Consider the following 23,436-nt stretch of genomic DNA (forward strand, 5'->3'; position numbering starts at 1 on the left):
CTGGCTGTGGCCCTGCCAATCAGGACCACAGCCTAGCTGTCCTTTCTCTAAATGGATTACCTGTATTTATTTATTTATTTATAAAGTTTTATATGGTGCAAACTTGATCCATTAGGTACACTCCAGATTGGTTACGGGGTTACCCTTGTGAGTCCCTAGTATATGGTACCTTAGGTACCAAGGGCATAGGTACCCCAGAGGCCTACCAGGGGCTGGAGCATGTATTGTGCCACCCCTGGGAAGGCTTCCAAAATGGCACCACAGGTCTATACTTGCAGCCTGGGTAAGGTGGTATAAGCACCCCTTACTTAGATATAGTATACCTATATCGACTTATATATATAGGGCTAGTGTTGTGATTGGATAGTGTTAGGGCTAGGGTTCCCATTGGCTGAAGGGTCACCTGATTACTAGGGCTATAAAAGGCCAGGGTTAGGGCGTCTCAGCACGGGCGTCGAGGCTAACGGCAGAGAGGACAAGGGCAGTTACCTGTTTGAGCTTGTTAGAGGCAGAGAGGACAAGGGCAGTTACCTGTTTGAGCCTGTGAAGGACAGAGAGGACAAGGGCAGTTACCTGTTTGAGCCTGTTCGAGACTGACCAGGGTCAGGGCCAGAAATGCTGCCCATTGTCCCATTTAGCAATACCCAGCCCACACCTTCCACATCCACAAACTTAAGGTACTTATGGATCTATATATTTATCACTTTCTTCTAATTTAGCATTTCCAATGCACTACCCTTATCTCTCATTCTATACATCTATCAATATATCCTCTACATCCACTCTCATTTATCCCAAACCCCATACCACTACTACGAACTCCATAATAACCCTTTCTTGACTCTCTCCTACTCTACCCCTCCTTGTATCATCTGACACCTCTTTCTACTATACCTATCCCCCAAAACAAATATTTCTAAACTCTTCCCTCTGACTCCTCCCCTCCAAAACTCCTTTTTACTCATCCAAAAGCCTCATCCTACTGCTAAGACCTAAAAACAAAACAAAAACAAAAAAAATCCTTCACTCTTTTATCCCTCCACTATCCTTTTCAATAAAAATTAACAAACTAACATGTTCACTTCTCAAATTCCATATTCAACTATACTAATTCACCACTAATCCTTTATGGGTTCCAGAGTGGCGTGCTTCAAAACCCCCTCATGGGTAACAAGTGCTATATGAATGCAAACCTTTCTTTCCCTTTTATCCCTCCGCTATCCTTCTCACTTCAAATAACTGACCAATATCCACCACTGAGATTACTTTCATATTTCACCATACTAATTCACCACTAATCCTTTATGGGCTTCCGGAGTAGCCTGCTACAACACCCCATCAGGGGTAACAAGCGCTATATAAATACAAACTTTTTTCCTCCTCTATCCTTCTGCTATCATTCCAAATCCAAATAACTGAATAACCTATCCACTACTTAAAATGTACTTGCCTGTTTCACTATACTAATTGAACACTAATCTTCTATGGGTCCCGGAGTAGCGTGCTACTTGCCGAAAAAGCGCTTTGACGCCTCGTCAGGGATAGTAAACGTTATACAAATGCAATTACAATACAATACAATAAGTTGTTCGTGCCTTTCCCAAAAACCTAGAGTTACCTCTAGCATTCTAAGGCCATCCGCATGCTAGCAATTATAAAATACACATACATTCTCACACACAGTCATACGCAAGCTCTCAAATGAACTGACATATTGCCACATACACACACTCTACATTCACAGACATTCTGACATACATACACACTCTGTCGCACACAATACCATGTTTCCACTCCATTTATGTTGCATTAGAAAAGCTTGCACTGCTGCTCCCTAGTGGCGTAACAATAGCTTCCGCTACCCCATTGGTGCATGGGAGGGGCCCCCGAGCTCCAGGGGGCCTCCTCCGGCATTGGGCCACAGTGTACAGAACAAACCACAATTGACTCACCATAAGTGTGAAAAAGGCTGCTTTATTGAAGACAGGTGCACCTTACAAAAACATAGCCTCTGCCGTTGCATCACAAAACTATAGCTAACTATACAAACTTCTCCTATGTATCCTCCTCCCCCCACCCCTAATGTTTCACAAAACACAATTGTAATTTATTTAACAGACCCCAACTTGGTCAATAACATTTTCCCCTTTAAAACCTTGTAACCTCATCTCAACCTATCTAAAGATCTATCTACTCGACCAATAACTATTAACCCTTCAAATCTACCTGTCTACAAATCTATCTACTAAGTATAACCTATCGCAACCTCATTACCTACTTGTCCCCAAATATAAAATGAAACAGCAACAACTGGCCAAAAATAGGTAACTGACTCCACGCACCTGCTTAAAGGGACAACCATAGTACATATCATTTTAAAAACCCTGATGCACCTGTACCCAATGAAAACAAGCCAGAAGAATGGCGACAACAAGAAAAAACTCTCCCCCTCCTCTTTTAAAATGGGTGCGAGGGTGGGAAAAACTATCCCTGTCTGGCGGTACAGTCGGCAGCCGTGTCACCTTCCAAAATGCTGACATGGCTCCCGAAATTGCCGCATATTTTATTTACCCCCGCACCACAGCCCAAATGTAGCCCAACGTGAGCCCAATTGGGCTCGGCCACACCACCCGGCCCAAAAACCCAGAGAGTGTGAGCCTCCCTACCGGTCGCCCCCCCCCGAAAGCCCCATTGGGCCGCAGGGTACCAAACAAACCACAATTGACTCACCATTATTGTGAAAATGGCCGCTTTATTGAAGACAGGTGCACCTTACAAAAACATAGCCTCCGCCTTTGCCTCACAAAACTTTAGCTAACTATACAAACTTCATACACGTATTCTCCTTCCCCACCCCTAATGTTTCCCGAAAAACACAATTGCAATTTATTTAACAAACCACAACTTGATCAATAACTTTGCCCCTTTAAAACTTGTAACCTAATCTCAACCTATCTAAAGATCTATCTATTCGATCAATAACTGTTAACTCTTTAAACCCTGTAACCTCTTCTCTACCCTTCTACAAATCTATCTACTAAGTATAACCTATCCTAACCTCATTACCTACTTGTTCCCAATCGTAAAATGAAACAGTAACAACTGGCCAAAAATAGGTAACCAACGCCACTCAGAAATAGTCCTTATGGATTTTCTGGCCCCCAACCTCTAGGCCCCTTCTAGGATAACGTCTTATATCCAGGGCTGAATTCAATACCTCCTTTATTTGAATCAAGTATAGCTGCATCCCGAAGCGAGACAAATGCACCACATCATCCCTGAAATCTTTATTGCTGAATACTTACACTCTGGGTAATCCACCACCGAATACTTTAGTTCTGGATGTTCTACTCTGCCAACCCAACCTCTCTGCAAAACACCCTCATCTCCCTGTTTACATTCCTCCTGGCGTTACCAATGGCAACAGGCCTCTCGGCCCCCCTTCAAAGCCTTCTTGGAATAAGCTCATTCCACACTACAAAACACCCAGAACACTGCCTCTTAATCTCCCACAAATCACTTTTCATCTGTTTCAACAGAGACAACCCTTTACACACCACTAAATCATTCTCCCCCAAGTGGATTAACAGCACATCTGTACAAACATGTTGATGCAGTAACTTATTTTAAAGGGGGGAAAGCTCATGCCAACACATGACCCCCTTGCAGTGCCAACTGACTTTAAACAATCCCGGGTCCAATCCTAGATTTACACCTTTTGCTTTTTCTTGTTATGTCTTTCCTCCCATTTCACAAAAGAATGCCCCACAATCCAGATTGAGTGTGCCTCTGTCTCTGGCCCCGCTACTGCACCTGTAAAGACACATGTGTGAGAAAATTCACATTCCCGCCTTCCTCCCAACCTCCCACGTCCTGCTTTAACATAGTGCTTATAACAGCGTCCCAAATGCTTCAACCTCTTTGAGCCCCAACCCATGTTCGCCGCGTCAGAAGTCAACCCAATCCTGAAAGAATGAGTGCCACACGCCTCGGGTACCTCCCCAAGTAATTTTAACACCCAACTCATGACCCATAGAAGCTGTCCCTCCTTTATTGCTCCCCTTCACAAAAGGCACCCCATCAAACCAGACAGATCATGGGATCCTCTCTAGCCCACAGCACCACTGTCTTCCCCGTCCCCCTTGATCCATCTTAGAGCGCCTGAGGAAAATGGAGACAGCATCACTCCTTTTTTCGCATCCCTGTACCTCGATCCATTGCAGACCTGGCACCCCATTCCTTCCCAACAGCTCTGAAACCCTGAATGCTCTGCAATATCACCAAGACATCAACACCCCAAACAATATCGCCTCCTGCCGACTGCAGCATACCTGAGGTAACACCTCTATCATTCTTCCCAACTGCACATTATTTACGAGCAACCTAACTTGCTGTCCTCTACCCATCTCCCTGGCCCAACCCTCCAGCAACCTGTTACTCAGCTTGCCTGCCGTTGGTGCATAACCCCACAGTAACTTGCCCATTAAAGCTAATCGTGCCAGTTTTGCCGCTATGGTAAACTTCAACAAACCCTTCTCAATCAAGGTTAGGATGAACTGATCGACGTCCTCTTCCCTGGCCCACATCTCAGGCCTCCTCTTCACACCTCCCTGCAGAAATTCCTGCCACGCTAGTCCGTAGGCCTTCCTCGTGGAAAGCGCTCATGACCCTACCGCCAGTTGCAGCATCCTTTTTCTCCTTCAGACCACATCCCTTCTGGCACCGGCATCTTGTGAGTTTCCACCTCCGTGGCCAGCCCATGGAACATCTCCCACTGCAAATGAGACAAAGCATCCGCAATGTCATTGTCTACGCTGTGGACGTGCTTTGCTATGAACTGAATGCCATACTTTAAGCAACTCAAAATGAATACTCGCAATAACTTTAAGACCTGCTCATCCCTTGCAGAATGCCTGTTGACCACCTGCACCACTACCATGTTGTCCACCCTGAAAGTGACTCTTTTGTGCGCTAGCTTTTGCCTCCACAGTGTGACCGCAACTACTAGTGGAAACAATTCAAGGAAAGCAATGCTCCTGCCTCCATTGTTCCAATAAGGTGGCCACTCTTCCGCACACCATTTTCCCTGCCTGTACAACCCGAACACTCCTACTCTGGCGGGGTCCGAGAATATCTGCGCTCCCATTCCCACTCTTCTGGCGCGGACATGGGTATCCCATTGAACTCCTCCAAAAACCTACACCACATCCTCAAGTCTTCCTTTGTCCCTGCCGAAAATCGCATGTGATGGTGTGGTAGTGTGAGGCCTGCCAGTGATCTGCTTAGTCTCCTGCTAAATGTCCGTCCTGCTCTCACTACCCGGCATGTGAAATTCAAATGCCCCAGTAACACTTGTATAATCCTTACTCTCACTTTCTTTCTGTCCAACAAGTCATTGATCAACAACCTCATGTGCAGTTTTTTATCCTCCGGCAACCTGGCCTCCATAGCCATCGAATCTAGTTCAATCCCCAGAAATGACAACACCGTGCTCGGACCTTGTGTCTTCTCTAGTGCCAAAGGGACACCCAGTGTCCCCATGAGCTTCTGAAAACTTTCTAGCTGTTGCTGGCAGTTCGTCGAACCAGGCCGGCCATCAAGAAGAAGTTGTCAAGGTAGTGTGTCACCGTTTTTTTCCCATTTTCCAAGGGAAACCCCACTACACGAATGAACTGAACTTCTCAAACAGCGCACATGATAAGGAACACCCCATGGGTAAAGCCTTATCCACAAAGATGTTTGCATCCACTTCAGCCCCTACCCCCCTGTCCAGCGTACCATGGCCCAAAGCACTGTACAAGAGGGTGCCTCCAGGAGCATTTGGAGCATTCTTGCCAAAATCTGAAGAGTCTCGGGCACAAGTGCCTTTGTTATAGTCCCAACAGGCCCCTGGACCTCCCCCTGCGGGCTTCCGAGTGTTTCCCCCCTCGGGTGAGACGGCTTTGAAAGGGGCGATAGACTGATGGAATCCCACAGGCTGTGTATGTTGTCTTCCCAAATCTTACTGCCCCCATTGTCTGCTGAAACAGATCCGAGTTGATCTCTCCCCAATTTGCCTCTGGGTCTTCTCGTCATAGTGTGACCACGCGTAACCCCCATATGTCAGATGTTCCCTCCTGACTACATCCATGTATTTAAACAATGCCACAGACCTAGCTGGGTATTTCTCGCAATAAACACCTGCAAAAATTAAAAAGACTGCAGTCCAGTTTTCTATGGTCATTGGCACCCTAGGTCGTCAGGATAGCTCTAGCTCCTCCTCTTTCGATCCCTACTTGGATCTCAATTCACTATGCAGTAGCTTCAACATGTCTACATACTCGCCCTTTTATAATTTTTCTTTTTTGGCTAACATGAGGTATGCTTCCAATGGTTTTGTCACCCCCAGGTACAGCAGTTTGGGCAATCGGACTTCCTTACTCTCTTTGCCCTCGGTCAACTGACCACACCTCCCATTGCTTTTATCGTCCCCTGAACCCTTAGTCGCGTCAGAGCCCTCCTGTGTGTCTTGTCGCCCATCGTCCCTCTTGAACTACCCTTTTCCGCCTCCTTTCCTGTCTTCTGTCCCTCTGTACCCACCCCCATGTCTCTAACGTATCGTCCCTAGCATAATTTTAGCCCACTGTCCCCCTCATCCCCTCCTCATAATCTGATGGTATGTCCTCCCATTCCCCCTCTTCTTCTGATCTTGTTACCCACGTGTGCATTGCCTCTTGCAACAATATGTCTATTGTGGCCTCTAATTCCCTTTTTTGCCTGTAAATTAATTGTCACCCCCGCCCTGGAGGGCCCCTCGACCCCTCTTGGCTGTCGCCCAGACGTGACCATTTCACTGTGTGCCACCCTTTCTGTTACCAGTTTGTTTGCCATGCTGCCCGCCACAGCATTCCCTTTTTGCTCACCCACTGGCAACGCCGCCTTAGAGGTCACCTTCGCCTCGTGGTGCTCCCCCCACGTTTTCTCCGTTTTGCAGGGCAGCCTTAGCTCTGCAGCCCCCCCATGTACCGCTGCACTTTTTCGCTTATGACTGACTCTGGGCGGCGAACACGCCAAAATCGCGGCGGCCACTCTCCTGCATGTTATGGATGGAATTGGAGGCAATGTTTACAAGCGCCATCTCATGCTTCCGGTATTTACCCTAGCTAAAAGGGATATTGCCAGGGCCTTGAAGGCGGCGGCGGCGCCCTCTGTCCCTGCCTGGAAAAATGGTCTGGAGTTCTGTATGGGCCTGGAGACTCCTATTTTTGTGGCCAGGGGTGCCCACGAAAGCACTTTAACATTTGGAATCGCTGGGCAGACTACTTTGGTCTGGAGCTAGAGCCTGCTCCCCTGGCTCGGCACCTCGGCCCGGTTTAATCTCCTTTTGCTAGTGTGCGGCAGAAAAGTTGTTTCCTGGGTGATGACACATCATAACTGTATAAATAAAGCTATTGTTCTGATTTGTTGCTCTGGAATGGACGACAGTGCGATGGGGGTGGGTTAGGGGGGGTTACAGATATTTGGTTAGTATTTCATTTGTATTGCTTTTCATTTTCTCCTGTATACACATGAAAATAGTTAGTCAAAATGGTGTATGTTGATGCTGCAGAAGTTTCTGGGGCACAGATCGCTGCTTTATATGTGATATTTGACAATTAAAATGTGTTATAAAAAAAAGAGATGCGGCAACCACGACCCCCGCCACGCGGCGGCCGTTCCGCGTTCTCCTCTGGGCCTTGGAGAGGTCCATGCGGCCGGCTTCTGCCAGGAGCCTCATGGCCTCCTGCACATGTGCATCCTTGCGTGCCATACCCGATAATGAAATCCGCCCGCTAACACCCAAATGCTTTCCCTAGAACAAAGAAAAATTGTTCCCTGTCTCGCAGCACAGTTGACAGTTGTGTCACCTTCCATAATGGTGACACGGCTCCCGAAATGGCTGCATATGTAACCCCCGCCCCAAAGCTCAAATGTAGCCCACCGCGAGCCCAAAAACTCCAGGGTTACGAGCCTCCCTACTGGTCTGCCACCCCTCCCAAAGCCCCATTGTGCATGGTGAGCCTGAGAGCTTCTGACTTTGCAGGGGGACCCCCTCAAGTTTCGTTACACCGCTGCTGCTACCCCAGCAATAACAATGTTCCTGGTTAATGAAGTTTGGTAAAAACATTTTCCCTATACACTATTCATTTCAAATATCAAAACAAGTGGCATTACCGGTGCTTATTTTTATGCATGCTGTGAATGAAATAGTGGACTTATATAAAACTGGCTCACATGGTTCATATTTTGGTTTAGACACAGAATAAGCAGTAACTGTATTGGAAATTGACTGGGCCATTTTATAAAAACAAAAACATAGCTTCCAAAACATTTCATCTAGGTGATCGTATGCCTTGCATAACTCCTTCGGGTACTCATAGGCCCAGATTTATCAACGTTTGACGCAATGGAATGCACAAAAAGACAAGGTGCTGCACTGTGTGAAATGGGGAGAGCAGGAATGTGCCACATTTACTAACGGCAGACCCAGGACCTACTTACCTTCAGGAGGCTACTCGAGCAGTAGCAGCCCCCCCCACCCCCCCAGCGCCTTGAGACCCTCACGGTAGTGCGCTTTACAAATGTTTTTCATTGATTGAACGTTTGATGCGTTCCTGCTCTGTGCTGGCACACTTGTCGCTGCCAAGCGCCAACACGTGCACCCTTGTGCCATTGTGTAAGGGTGCCTGCATTACAGGCTGGATTGTTTTTGTGTAGGAAGGCGCCCCTTCAGGAACACAAACCTGTCCTCAGAGCAGAGGCGGCTCCTCCGCTATGGCGGAGGAGCGTCGCCCCACTGCTCTACAAGCAGTAGTTAAAAGAAAACTAAAATGATGATAACCAGCGTTATTATCATTTCAGTTTTGCGTTTCCTGGAGCATGGCCGGGCTAGACTGGAAGAACAGGGGCAAGGAGGAGTGGTACTCCACTCTAAAGTGTGCATAACTTTTTAGCCGGGCTTCTAGGGCCGACCATAACAGTCATGCGCACTTTGTCTGTTCCGCACCCCGGCTGCATTATAGCCTGGGTGTAGAATATGCCCAGGTCCCCATTCCTTGTCTGAGCTCCAAACCACTTTGCTCAGACCAGTCACAACACTGCGCTGCAGCATTGTGATTGGCTAGGGGAGTCAGGAGCCTGGGTGCTTCCTGCTTTGGATTAGAGAGAGGTGGCGAGAGCAGACTGAAGGCTGTGGCCAGCCAGGTAGCCGCCCCAAAGGTAAGTGCTTTCTTTTAATTTTCAACCCTCTCTTTCCACCCCAGCCCCCATGCCCTGCCACCTCCGGTAAATAGCAGCCGCCACTACCTCAGAGGCATTTGCCTCTTTCTATGTGTGCTGCAGAAAGATGAAATAAGGGGGAGAAATAAACATATTTCTCTGGGTTATGCCTCACTTGGAGAGGCGTAACATTTTGACGCATTCCCCAGGTTTACTAGTCTTAGTAGATCTGGAAAAGCACCAAACACTGCGGGAGGATGAGTGGGATCACCCCCGCTCCACCCATGGAACTCCCATCCCAACGCAGAGTAATGTAAGGCAGTGGCTTGTGCAGCATTGCCTTACTCCAGATTTACTAAGACATGCAGAGCTGGCTTACTAAATCGGACTTAAGGGCCTGCACTGCCTTGTGTCACCTTGAGTGGTGCAGGGACAATGCAAGCCCTTTATAAATCTGGACCCTGGTTTTAAGCCAGCAACAGTTTTCATGTTGGGATTTCCAACCTCTACTTGCAATGTTAATGAAAAAAATACACGTCCCAGAATGCAACATTCAGGTGCGTGAAAAGTCAGGACTGGCTGAAGGTGTCACACAAGAAAACAGGCAAGTTTCCAACTGAGGTTTTAGCTTGTGAGTATGTGTTCTTCGAATGAATTGTTGATACGTGGTTACAGAGGTTTAAAAAAATTGATGCAAACAATTACATTTATGTCAATCATCACAAATAATTCACACAAAAATGACCTCTCAGGCTTGGGACATAGTTCATCCTACAATCTCCATCCCTTATGTGTCATTCCGTAGAGGCCACAGCTGAACATGGTGGAAGGGCTCAGGATATTATCCATGGTGGCACCTCCGTTCCAGAACAGACACTGGTGTGCTTTCAAGTGCCTCACCTGTATCACTATTGTGATATGATTGTGCCGCAGGTGTGGCACCATGAGGTTCACAAGCCTTGCCCTGTAAAGGTGGAACCACAGCTGAAAAATTGCTCTGACCCAAGCCTCAGTGCTCCACAGAAGTTGGTGCCCGGGTACCTTCCCTACTACCAGAGCTCATCCACTCCTACACCCTCAGTTGCTACAGTTATGCTGATGGCTTGGCAATTACATTACAACTTGAGCACCCTTCTGATCTTGAGACACCATTTGTCTAACGCCTCTTGGCTGCTGACAACTGGATGATAAATGAATCATCTTCGGCTAAGCACGCAAAAAACTGAAATATTAGTCTTTGGTAAATGGTCCACCTGCCACCCGTCCAGCATCTGGCCTAAACATCTGAACTCACCTCTTAGCCTAACACCACCAAGTACAGAACCTAGTAATGATCATGGATTCAACCCTCTCCCTGACCCCTCAAGTGAATCAAGTTACAAAGAGATCTTATTATATGATTTGACGCCTACCTCAAATTTACCCTTTTTGAGGCTTTTTCAAAGGGTTCTAACAAGATCAACCTAATAGTCTTCATCTGGACTGCATCAATGTTGTATCCAGTAGGGCATTGCACCATGTGATTCAAAAACTAATGGGAAATCAGGAACACTGCTCATAGGCAGCTATACAACTGCTGCAGCGGGATGAGATTTGCACCATGTAGATTATTGGTGCAAACTCAAGTGCAAGCTGCACTCAAAGGATGGACCTTTAGTCCTGGGATGAGGTTTACCATCCACAGATCAACGACACATAAATGATAGTGAAGCTCAATAGGCCGCACAGTAATGACAGAGAGTAATAGATTTGTAAAGAATGAAAGTTTATTATCAAGAAACATATTTGCTCAGCACACAACTACGGTCAAAATACAGTTTTCAAATTTACAGTACAATGAAAGTCATTAATTTGACATCAGAGCAGCATCTCCCAAATGAATCAAATGGAACTTCTATTTGTTATAGATATATCCTTCCTTTATTCTTATATTCTTTTGTTCAAACTTCTTTTGTTAAAACCACAAACCAAAATGTATAGCTGACGCGGCGCGTTTCGTCCCAACTGGACTTTTTCAAGGCTATAAAGATACATGCAGGACAGACGTTAATACTGATGTTTAAAACCACAATATGTACAATATTTACATAACAAAACATTTTGAGTCAAACTAATAATCTGATTATTAAGAAAAGTGTTAAATGACAAAAATAAACGTTAAAACATATTCAACTTGTTCATAGGGAGACATCTCTTAGATAATTCTTATACAGGGAGAGATTTGATAAAACGGGAAAAATCAGAGCAATTACTACATCATTGCACCGCAATATGGATGAGAACATATATACCTTAAAGAAAGGCAAACTTTTGCACCAATTGAAAACGCAATCATTATGATATCCTTGTTGATCATGTTACATGAATGTAAGTGTCATTGTTCCAAATGCATATCAATGTCTATATAATTAAACATTCTAATTAATTGTCATACTTTTTTAAGAGAGCAAAAGACAGAATCTTTATAATTACCTATGCAAGTTTTAATATGTCTAGCATACCTGTTATGTTTTTCAGTGGTCTGTAAAAAAGGTGCACAATGAGGCTTCTAGTCAAAAGGAGGTATCCTAGCGAGAAATTTCTCAAAGCCAATTCAGTAATTAAAAGTTAATTCAACTCATGATATACAGTTATTATTAAACAAAAGCCATTACATTTATCAAAAAATGTCTGGCATACCTTAGTGTTACAAACGATTGAATACCACACGACTAATATATGTAGTGGATACAAGAAGAGGTATCCTTAACGAAAAATTTCTGAAAGCCAATAGAATAAATGCAAATTAATTCAACTCATGATATACATTTATTATTAAACAAAAGCCATTATATTTATTAAAAAGTGTTCGGCATACCTTGATTTTACATAAAATGGAGGACCACACAACTATAATATGTCATGGATACAAAAGTACAAAAGGGTATTAGGTAGGCCAGGATCTGTAACAAAAACAGAAGTAGATTCATTAAAAAAAAAAAAATACATATACATGTTGGATAGGCATGATCACTGTGTCACCGTGTGCTATTTTATGTGTGTTAATTATCAAGGTCAAGAAAGTTACAGACTCAAAACATTCTAATTAGTTATGAATCAATGATCCTCGTATAAATGTATTGGTCAGTATTATCAAAAGTGATTCAAAATAACAAACATAAAGACAAACTGTTTAAAGTTATCATAATCAAATATAACAAATTCAGTTTCCCATAAAGGGATAAATTGCCAAAGATGCTAAGCCATGGGTACTCGAAAACATTTCCCTGGGGACCACAAGGGGTCTGTTGCTTCCCGAGGGCCTCATCGATGCCAGCAGGGGAGAGTGATGTGTTGAAAGGTGGACGTAGGGGGATGCAAAGCAGATGCATGCTAAAGATAAGTTGTATAGAAAACATTCTTTGCTTCTTTACCTTTAGTTTAGTTATAAAATACAGCCATTTCACAGCTTCCTGAATGTTCCTGCTCTGTCAAGTGAACAACAGCCCAGTGCTGCTGTTCACCAAGGGGCCGCAATTAAAGGTCAGGAGGGCCCATGCGGCCCTGGGCCGTCCTTGGGGTATCCCTGTGCTAAACTAAAGAGTCAAAGGTGAGTTGGGGAGAAGTCAAGCAGAAGGAAGGTGTCAGCAAGTAAAGCCGCTAAAGGCAGAATCAAACGAAGATTCAGTCAGGTCAGTGAGAATGGATTTTCTCAGGAGTCTAAATCTTTGAGCAGGAGCAGAGACGCTTAATCTCAAGAAGGTAGAAAGGGCCATCTGAATCTCAATAGCTCAGCAATGTACAATTAAATCACAGGGGTCAGATGTACGATCCCTTTCAACCTGCGAGTCGCAAAATTACATTGTTTTTCTACTCACAAATTGGAATTTACAACAGTGTCTCAGACACTATGTATGATTCCTAATGGAGTTGTAAATTGTCTGCCTCATTAATATTCATGAGGCAGGTGCAATTTGCGACCCCATTGGGAATGGCTAGCACTCCTACGGATGGTGGCCTGCTGGGATCAGCAGGCCACCATGTCTCTGACCACTTTTTAAATAATGTGTTTAATTAACAAGGGAACACAATTGTAATGGTCAGGAACCTTGGGTAGTAGTATGTTACAATTACAAAATAGTCTCTGACAAGGGAGATTCACACAGAAAACAATTAGGCCTGAAATCAGTGCTATATTAAAGATGTCTAGCCGGACAGAAAATGTAATAATGTATCAAATCACATAAAACACAAGAATAAAGTGGGACACAATACTGCGTCCAAAGCAACATATATAACAAAGACACAAATGAACAGAAATTCACAAATTAAGAAAAAGTCTCAGGCAGGACAAAAAAATGCTTGTAACTTGTATAAAGAAATGCAACAAGCAAACAATATGTAGAGACACAGTCACAGATCAGTAATTAATTCAATTGCGTTTACGGTGCATATAAGGTTGACGACGTTTCGATCCTGTAGAACCAACTTTGGGATCATCATCAGGATGTGAAAATTACATGCCTGGGGAAATTTTAGCCTGAAAGACAATAGTTAAAGTTAGAGGGGACAAAAGAAAAATAATTAGATCAAAAAGACTTGGTAAGAAACAACGATCTCAGGGTGCAACAATGGAACAAGACCGTAAAGTGTTATGGTGTGGGTGCCACAGGTGAAATGGCAGCCATGCATACAAGTGCTATAATGGCGTGAGTTGTGATGGGCTAAGTTGTTTCTAGCGTAGCTTAGCTTACCAAGCGTAATAGCAGGGGGGAAGCAATGAGTCAATTGCGAAAATGCCAGAATGAGATTACTGCGGTCGCACAGAGGTACGTTAGATCACTTGAGCGTCTTGGTGCTGGTAAAAAGAAACACATTTTAGGAATAGCCACCACTTGTGTGGCCTAAAAGCAATACGGGAATGCGTTAACCCTTAACATAGCAAAGGAGGTAGGGTGGGATTGGGGCAATTCCTAATTGAGGGTACTGGTATGGAGAGGCGCGGTAACCTAGTAAGACGAGACAAGGCGCACAGACAGTGAGAGTGCTGCGGGGGTAGGCATGTGAAGGATAAAAATGCCAGCTGCTGAAGGGATTACCTAATTACACGAATAGCGGAAACCAATCCAATTTGTTAATATATGAAAGGTGCTGTGAGTCATGCAACAATGATGCGAGCACTCCTGAGCCAGTACAATGACCTGTGTGGGGAGATAACAACGTGTCAAGAGAGTGAGAAAGGATGCAAGTGGGGTCTTGCCGGTAACGGGGCTTACCTGTGTATCCTTCAGTATTTCAGTATTCCGGTGTGCTTGGGGAATGGGCGAGCCGGGAGGAGGGTGTATAAGGAAGTGCAGGGAGGGTCATGTGACAAATCACGTGAGAGGAAGGTGCCTGGTGACTCAGCAGTAGCTGCCATATAGTAAGGGTAGAATTAGCCGAGCAAAATGAATATTGAAAGAAAGAGAAGGTTATAGGTAATGAAAAGATAGTAAAAAGATTGTGGGCATCATTTTTTATAATGAACAGATCCGTTAAGCTGACAGATAGAGCTGTAAAGAAAATGAGACACCCAATTGGCAGAAACATTACATGTTAATGGCGCCCATCCTAGAGTGGTAGAAAAAACATTGGCTATTTTTACTGCCAGTCACAAAGGGGAAGGGGACCCCTCCCGTATGCGAGTGGCTTACCACCCATTTCAAATGCGTGGTAAACGGCAACCCGCAAAACAATCTTACATTGAAGTATGACTCGGTATTAGGATGGGACATCCTTGGAATGCCCCTTCCTAATAGCGAGTCACAAACCCTATTTTGGGAGTAGGTGATAGGTTACCGACTTGCAAAATAGGGTTTGTACATAGGGCAGACCTATTTTGCGGTCACAAAGAGGCTGACTTCCTATTTGCGACCGCAAAAAACGGTTGTACATCTGGCCCTCAATCCTGGAAAAGATGCAACACTCCCCATGATTCTCCTGGAGAGGAGGCAAATCAGGATTGAATGTTCCCCGATATGGCAGTTTCACCCATCTTCCCAGCCATCACACAACCCAAGTTTTCTGCCGCACGATCTTCAGGAAATATCTTGTAGCAGGATAATACATCATGTTGGCCTGTACTCAGCACTAGTGCAGAGATTCATTATTCAGCTTCCTGTGAAATGCATACAGATAAACAATTCTCACAGAAATCAAAATATGTGTAACATTTTAATTAGCACAAACTACTGCAGCTTGACTCCTGAAACAAGAGATGGGGCGAAAGAACATAGCAGCCTAAAGTAAATGTTCATGTTAGCGTGAATCATTTAAGCTGAGGCCTACATGAACTATGGTTAACTTAACATGAAAATCAGATTTTAGATGTGTATGTGTAATACAATTAGTGCACGTAATGCAAAGCATGAAATAGTGGCAGAGCTTCACCACAACTTTATCCGAACTAGCAGCACAACTGACTTCAGCCTTTAAACTGCAGTCCGTGGCTAGAAATATTTCTTTCAAAAAGCAACGTATGATGCTAACTAAGCCATTCACCACTGTGCATCCCTCTTCCTTCAGATAAAACCTAATACCTCCCACCAAACCAGATCTCCTACATCATGGTTGACTCCACTGCTGACAACTGAATTCCTCAAAACAATCTTACACTGGAGGAAACTTTCCCAGTTCAAACACCTACGCTATGGCATTTGCTCCCACTGAGAGTACAAATAAATATTCACAACCACCTCGAATTGCAGAGAGCACTCAATCAATCAAACAATCAGAGAATTGTGAAGCGCGCTACTCACCTGTGAGGGTCTCAAGGCGATGGGGTGGGGGGTGCAGCTCCGGGTCATCCGAGTGGCGGACGGTAATTTTACTAGAGAGGGGGCCTTGGGGACACACATTCATACATAGAACCTAAACCGTCATCTGCTCCCTCCTGCATTTTATACACTTGCCCATATAATTATTACACAGGATACATTATTATGGGTAAAGAACTGCTGCAGGTTTATTTTCATACAACAAAAAGTATGACTTTTTTGTGGGTTATCTTACGGGCGATCCAGGGCAGGCAGCCCCTCGCTGCCCCGCCCGCCTTATGAGCCAGGCGGCATGATTGGTTCATGCCCAGACAGTGCAGCCTTTGCTGATCCCCTTAAGGATCACGTGATCATGTCTTATACTCCCGCCCCCCCTTTCAGGGCGGAGCGTGGTGTGGCACACCCCCGGTTGGTAAGGACCCCCAACTGCCCGAAGGACTAACGGGGCGCTGTCGCGGTTTTCCCGGAACCTCCCTGCGGCTCCAGGTCTTTGGCTCAGGCACCCTTACTGTGCCAGGCAGAGGTTCCCTTACTGTACCCGTCTGCCGCAGAGATACCCTTACTGTACCAGTCTGCCTCCAGATCGCCTTGTAACTCCGCCTGCAACACAAAAGAAAACATTAGAACATCCAAATCAGCATGCCACCTGCCAAGCTCCTGGGTACGAGGCTAGGGTGGGTGCAGCGAGTCAGGCAGGAGCAGGACGACCAGCACAGAGGCCGGACAGGGGCAGCCGAGGGGGCAGACGACCGGAAAAGAGGTCGCATGCAGGCCTGCAGGGGCCTAAGTGCCCGGCCAGCCCCCAACGCGCCCTCCCCCGGATGGTTTTTCTGTGCTTGCAGGGAGTAGCGTAAATGTTGGTGGTGTGTGCTTGCAGGGAAAGAAGTGAATGTTGGTGATGTGTGCTTGCAGGGAGAGGAGTGACTGTTGGTGGTGTGCGCTTGCAGGGACTGGAGTGAATGTTGTCAGTGGTTTGTGTGCGCTTGCAGGGAGTAGCGTGAATGTTGGTGGGGTGCGCTTGCAGAGGCTGGAGTGAATGTCAGTGGTGTGTGTGCGCTTGCAGACAGTGAAGTGAATGTTGGTGGTATGTGCTTGCAGTGAATGGAGTGACTGTTGGTGGTGTGTGCTTGCAGGGACTGGAGTGAATGTCAGTGGTGTGTGTGCGCGCTTGCAGGGACTGGAGTGAATGTCAGTGGTGCCTGCTTGCAGGGAGTGGAGTGAATGTTGGCGGTGTGCGCTTGCAGAGACTGAAGTGAATGTCACTGGTGTGTGCTTGCAGGGACTGGACTGAATGTTGTCAGTGGTTTGTGTGCGCTTGCAGGGAGTAGCGTGAATGTTGGTGGGGTGCGCTTGAAGAGACTGGAGTGAATGTCAGTGGTGTGTGTGCGCTTGCAGGGAGTGAAGTGAATGTTGGTGGTATGTGCTTGCAGTGAATGGAGTGACTGTTGGTGGTGTGTGCTTGCAGGAACTGGAGTGAATGTTGGTGGTATGTGCTTGCAGTGAATGGAGTGACTGTTGGTGGTGTGTGCTTGCAGGGACTGGAGTGAATGTCAGTGGTGTGTGTGTGCGCTTGCAGGGACTGGAGTGAATGTCAGTGGTGTCTGCTTGCATGGAGTGGAGTGAATGTTGGCGGTGTGCGCTTGCAGAGACTGAAGTGAATGTCACTGGTGTGTGCTTGCAGGGACTGGACTGAATGTTGTCAGTGGTTTGTGTGCGCTTGCAGGGAGTAGCGTGAATGTTGGTGGGGTGCGCTTGAAGAGACTGGAGTGAATGTCAGTGGTGTGTGTGCGCTTGCAGGGAGTGAAGTGAATGTTGGTGGTATCTGCTTGCAGTGAATGGAGTGACTGTTGGTGGTGTGTGCTTGCAGGAACTGGAGTGAATGTTGGTGGTGTGTGTGCGCTTGCAGGGAGTGGAGTGAATGTTTGTGGTATGTGCTTGCAGTGAATGGAGAGATTGTTGGTGGTGTGTGCTTGAAGGGACTGGAGTGAATGTTAGTAGTGTGCGCTTACAGGGACTAGAGTGAATGTTGTCAGTGGTTTTCTGTGCTCTTGCAGGGAGTAGAATGAATGTTGATGGTGTGCGCTTGCAGGGACTGGAGAGAATGTTGTCAGTGGTTTGTGTGCGCTTGCAGGGAGTAGCGTGAATGTTGGTGGTGTGCACTTGCAGGGAGTGGAGTGAATGTTGGTGGTGTGTTTACAGGGAATGGAGTGACTGTTGGTGGTGTGCGCTTGCAGAGACTGGAGTGAATGTCAGTGGTGTGTGTGCGCTTGCAGGGACTGGAGTGAATGTCAGTGGCATGTGCTTTCAGGGAGTGGAGTGAATGTTGGCGGTGTGCGCTTGCAGAGACTGGAGTGAATGTCAGTGGTGTGTGCTTGCAGGGACTGGAGTGAATGTTGCCAGTGGTTTGTGTGCACTTGTAGGGAGTAGCGTTAATGTTGGTGGGGTGCGCTTGCAGAGACTGTAGTGAATGTCAGTGGTGTGCGCTTGCAGGGACTAGAGTGAATGTTGTCAGTGGTTTGTGTGCGCTTGCAGAGAGTAGCGTGAATGTTGGTGGTGTACACTTGTAGGGACTGGAGAGAATGTTGTCAGTGGTTTGTGTGTGCTTGCAGGAACTGAAGTGAATGTTGGTGGTGTGTGTGCGCTTGCAAGGAGTGGAGTGAATGTTGGTGGCATGTGCTTGCAGTGAACGGAGAGATTGTTGGTTATGTGTGCTTGCAGGGACTGGAGTGAATGTTGGTAGTGTGCGCTTGCAGGGACTAGAGTGAATGTTGTCAGTGGTTTTCTGTGCGCTGGACTTGAGTGAATGTTGTCAGTTGTTTTCTGTGCGCTTGCAGGGAGTAGCATGAATGTTGAAGGTGTGCGCATGCAGGAATTGGAGAGAATGTTGTCAGTGGTTTGTGTGCGCTTGCAGGACGTAGCGTGAATATTGGTGGTGTGTGCTTGCAGGGAGTGGAGTGAATGTTGGTGGTGTTTGTGCGCTTGCAGGGAGTGGAGTGAATGTTAGTGGTGTGCACTTGCAGGGAGTGGAGTGAATGTTGGTAGTGTGCGCTTGCAGGGAGTGGAGTGAATGTTGGTGGTGTGTGCGCGCTTGCAGGGACTAGCGTGAATGTTGGTGGTGTGCGCTTGCAGGGACTGGAGTGAATGTTGTCAGTGGTTTGTGTGCGCGTGCAGGGAGTGGAGTGAATTTTGGTGGTGTGTGCTTGCAGGGAGTGGAGTGAATGTTATCAGTGGTTTGCGTGCACTTGGAGGGAGTAGCGTGAATGTTGGTGGTGTGCGCTTGCAGGAACTAGAGTGAATGTTGTCAGTGGTCTGTGTGTGCTTGCAAGGAGTAGCCTGGTGATTTTTTTGTAAAATAATTTTTATAGCAGACAGAAAGTAAAAAAAAACACAACATAGAGCTGTACATGCCGATGTGACTGCCCGTCCTCCGAGCCCTGTAATACCCATCAACAATCATTACACAGCCGTAAAGCCCACATCCCGGAGGCTGGGTGGCGCCCGGATCGGTGACATTCACCCCTGGCAACCGCACAGGGGATAGCAGGATCTTCATTCGGTCAAGCATCTGGTATCTGCTTTTCGAATATTTTCTCCCAAAACTCCCAAACTCCCGCACTACTGACAATCCACGCTGGAGGACACCTTGCAGGTCTTAACTCACATAAACTCCAAACATCTCCCTCCATTTCCACCCTTCCAGGTACCTTACCGATGTGTTAGAGCACCCTGGATTCCCAGGCAGACCCAGTGCAGCATATCGACTTCCCTCCTCCCGAGCCTGGTGGTCAGTCAGAACACCCCCACATATCCAAATCTGAGTAGCCTGGTGATGTGCGCTTGCAGGGACTGGAGAGAATGTTGCCAGTGGTTTGTGTGCGCTTGCAGGGAGTAGCGTGAATGTTGGTGGTGTGAGCATGCAGGGAGTGGCGTGAATGTTGGTGGTGTGAGCATGAAGGGAGTGGCGTGAATGTTGGTGGTGTGAGCATGCAGGGAGTGGAGTGAATGTTGTCAGTGGTTTGTGTGCACTTGCATAGAGTGGAGTGAATGTTGGTGGTCTGCGCTGGCATGGACTGGAGTGAATGTCAGCGGTGTGTGCGCGCGCTTACTGGGAACGGTCTTTTGGGCTGATCCCACACCCCGCCTCGCAGTGTCTGTGGTTGGTTGCGTCACGGTGGGAGGGTCACGTGCTACCGACGCCTCTTAAGGGGAAGTTTCCTGCAAGGAGGAGGCGGCGGGCACACGAGGGAGGGGCAGAGAGCACCACCACCAGCAAGTTCAGGTCACACTGAGCCAGACGGAGCCGAGTTCGCAGTCTCAACCCGAGGAGAGGCCTGACAGAGAGAGAGGTGCGAGGAGGAAAAGGTGAGGGGCGCAGAACCGAGGCCAACTGTTCACCAGAGTCCTGGGTCGAGATGAAAGTGGGCTTTAGAAGTAGTGGTGGTGCGGAGCGGCAGGGACCGCGGGTGCTGATAAACGGAGGGAGAGCCCTCTCACAGGAGAGGTTGGTTTGAGTGGAAGGGAGAGGGGGGGGTTTGAATTTTAGGGCTAGCCCCCCCCCCCCCTTCCACTCACGAGAAAGCTGCTGGAAAGTTATTTGTTGAGGCGGCGGGGGGGTCAAGTTGCCGGGGCGTAACCATTCGTGCCTTGACACGGGGGGGGGGGGCATGTTGACGCCTGGCAAGGAAGAGACTCTCCTGTAAAAACAGGCGAGCGTGTGACGCTCTGGAGTAGGGAGGCAGCATCGCAGGCGACGACTGTAAAGAGCGGGCGAGGGGTGTGTGACGCATAGGGGTCGAAAAGTTTCGAGGAGGGGGGGGAAGCTTTGAAAGGGGAGCTGGAGAACGGGGGCGCGGGAGGGGCCTGGGGAACGCAGGGGTGATCCAGGGAGCGCACGGGAAGGACCGCTCTTGGTGTGAGTGGGGAGACAGACAGGTGTGGAGGCTAGGCGGCCGCTCAAGGACGGGGGAGGTGGGGAGAGCGCGTTGAAAGGATCCCATCCGAGAGACGGGGTGGGGGGCTTATTTGGGGACCGGGAGGTTTTCTGTGGAGGGAAGGGAGAAGAGTACTTCTTGTCATTGGGCACCCACTCCCAAAGGTCCCCGAGCCTGACGTGCTGTGCAGGTTTTCGGGACAGTCATTGCCGCTCTCCCCATTACACAGATATAGTTTGTATAAATGGGGTTTGGGGGCAGGCAAGGGGAATGTCCGTGTGTCCCTGATTTACGTCTACAATCTTTCCTTACCTGTTCTTTCTCAACCATCGAGGTGTGTAGTGGTGTCACGGGGGCGGCTTTGAATCTGTGGTTTTTTTTTCCGTACTATGATTTTTTATTCTTCTTACAGGGGCGAAAGAAGGATCGAAAATGGCCGTTTCCGGGGGCATGAAGTGCGTCAAATACTTGGTGTTCATCTTTAACTTCTTGTTTTGGGTAAGTTAAATTGTATTTAGGACAATGGGGGTTTCGAAAGGGGTTGTATGGAACTGTAGGGTGTCTGTGCAGGTGCGAAGGGGACGTCTGTATATGTGACTAGGGCAAAGCTCGGGTTGAGCCTGGGCGGGTCCATCCCCCCACCCCCGCCGCCCGGAACGTCCCAAATAGCATTTTTGGGTGCCAAACTTGTGACTAATGCGAAGAATCATTTGTCGCGACCGTGTGCCGTATATATTGTGCTTTATATTGACTTTGCCGCTACTGGTATATAGCGTACATGTTACTGAAATACTAGAGAATGTAAAGTTAATTTAACGTGACTATTCTGGTTAACTTAATCTGAAAGCAATTACCGATTGGCCTGGAAATGTATGGTTTAGGTTCTGTGCCGCCCCCCATTTCGAGTAGGCCTGGGTTCATCGACCACAAGCAGTGAAGTCCATGTCGCTCATGTCAACGTCGAATCTATGAGATTTAATTTCATATAATTTAACGATAGGTTTCTTGGTCGTACCGACTCCACCCACCACTTCCACGTCAACCTGGGATTTTCCGTGCACAGGGAAAGTACCGCGGAAAGAGGCCCTCTGCCTGACTAAGCATTTTTGGGGGGCTGGCTTGGAATAGCGAAGCCTCACACCTGGTGTGACTCAGCCCGACTACAAAATGGAGTATGCAATTCCCCCTTCTGCGGAAGTCGTCTCTGAGAGCTCGCTTCCCGGCATACGGGACATTGCACATTTTTTTGGGTGTAGAGGCAAATGTTTCCATTGTCTTCCTCCTTCTCTTGCCCTGCGAAACCACTGACCAGGCTAGTATCGAGGACATTTTTGGGAGTATCAAGTTTTCACATCCTGCCTTCCAAGGAACCTTGTTTATTGCTGGGGTTGCCAACGCCACTTCTTGACCCCCTTTCGCCTTGGAGTGAAAGTTTTCTCCTCTCATGATCATACACAACCTAAAAAAACACTTAACATACTTTCATGGAAATGTTATAAACTGTTAAATCACAAACTATAATCTTGTTTTAAACACTGCATGTATACTACTACTTCTAAAGTATGCAGTCTTTTGATACAGTGGCACATATCAAGGGTGCAGTCCCCCCCCCCCCCCCCCCCCTTCTCCCTTTACAGTTTCATCAAGCAGAAAAAAACCAAAGGGTCTGTTTGAGGTGGGCTGGTCCTGTCGGAGTAAATGTACCCATATGCCTATTGGCAAAGCCAATAGGTTTGTTTATAACCGACATTTTGGCTTCGTCAATGCTTGCTTTGTCATGATTTTTACAAAACTTCATCGCGCAAGAAAACACTGTCCACACCTCTTTGAGAGCAAGAAAGGCCACTTTATTTAAGACAGGTGTGTACATCAAACATCTTTCCAACACATTATTTAATTAATAAAATCCAAATCTTCCAGCTTGACTAAGCATCCCTACCTAGGAGTAACCCCCCACCAAGTTAACCTAACCCAAACCAGAAACAACTAACTCTTGAATACCCCCTCATTTCCTTTAACTGCCCTTTGAGGATGGACCAAACCGCTCCAGGCTGCCCACCCCCAACTAGAAACCACCTACAAAAGAACAAGACACCTGTCCTAAAGTGGCAAGGCCATAGCAGTACCGAAAAAGACTGCAAAATGGGGAAAAACCCTAGAGAAAAAAGGGGAAGGGTGGGTGGGGCAAAAGAACCTTCCTCCCCAACCTCCCACTAGCGCGTTCCTTTCCCACCTGCCCTGGACCCCTTATATAACCTTTCTCCTAATCAAGGAGAACACCACCTGTCCTGCGCCCAGTCGTCCTCGCGCGAACAAACCCAGGGAGAGACCGGCTCGCGCACGGCTCTCCCTGGGTCCCTCCTTTTTGAGGCACTGCTGGACATTGGCCAGTATACAATATAAACACTGTTTAAAAGCAAAACTGTTCATACTTTTCTCTTTGGCCTCCCCAAGCACACTTTACTACATTGCAG

General features: G+C 47.1%; 1 protein-coding gene and 1 long non-coding RNA gene across 5 annotated transcripts in view; one reads left to right on the top strand and one right to left on the bottom strand.

The window, feature by feature from the left end:
• Nucleotides 1-23,436, top strand: part of CD63 (CD63 molecule) — an 82,523-nt gene that overhangs the window by 13,434 nt on the left and 45,653 nt on the right. Inside the window, exons 1-2 of one of the 4 annotated variants that reach the window (XM_086959118.1) lie at nucleotides 20,259-20,393; nucleotides 21,375-21,460. In XM_086959118.1, coding sequence (XP_086815244.1) covers nucleotides 21,395-21,460 — 66 coding nt within the window. In that variant the 5' untranslated portion in view covers nucleotides 20,259-20,393; nucleotides 21,375-21,394. Of the gene's footprint in view, nucleotides 1-20,258; nucleotides 20,394-20,706; nucleotides 20,806-21,374; nucleotides 21,461-23,436 lie in introns of those variants that run through there. The other 3 variants (XM_086959120.1, XM_086959121.1, XM_086959117.1) reach the window with 3 other exon arrangements.
• Nucleotides 10,982-14,868, bottom strand: LOC147748204 (uncharacterized). The gene is made up of 3 exons (XR_015299713.1): nucleotides 12,095-14,868; nucleotides 11,917-11,996; nucleotides 10,982-11,257 (listed from the first exon to the last, which is right to left on the bottom strand). It is a non-coding gene; the product is annotated as an uncharacterized LOC147748204 (long non-coding RNA).

The sequence above is a fragment of the Lissotriton vulgaris genome, chromosome 1_1 (genome assembly GCF_964263255.1).
Source record: "Lissotriton vulgaris chromosome 1_1, aLisVul1.2, whole genome shotgun sequence".
In the NCBI taxonomy this organism is placed as follows: domain Eukaryota; kingdom Metazoa; phylum Chordata; class Amphibia; order Caudata; family Salamandridae; genus Lissotriton; species Lissotriton vulgaris.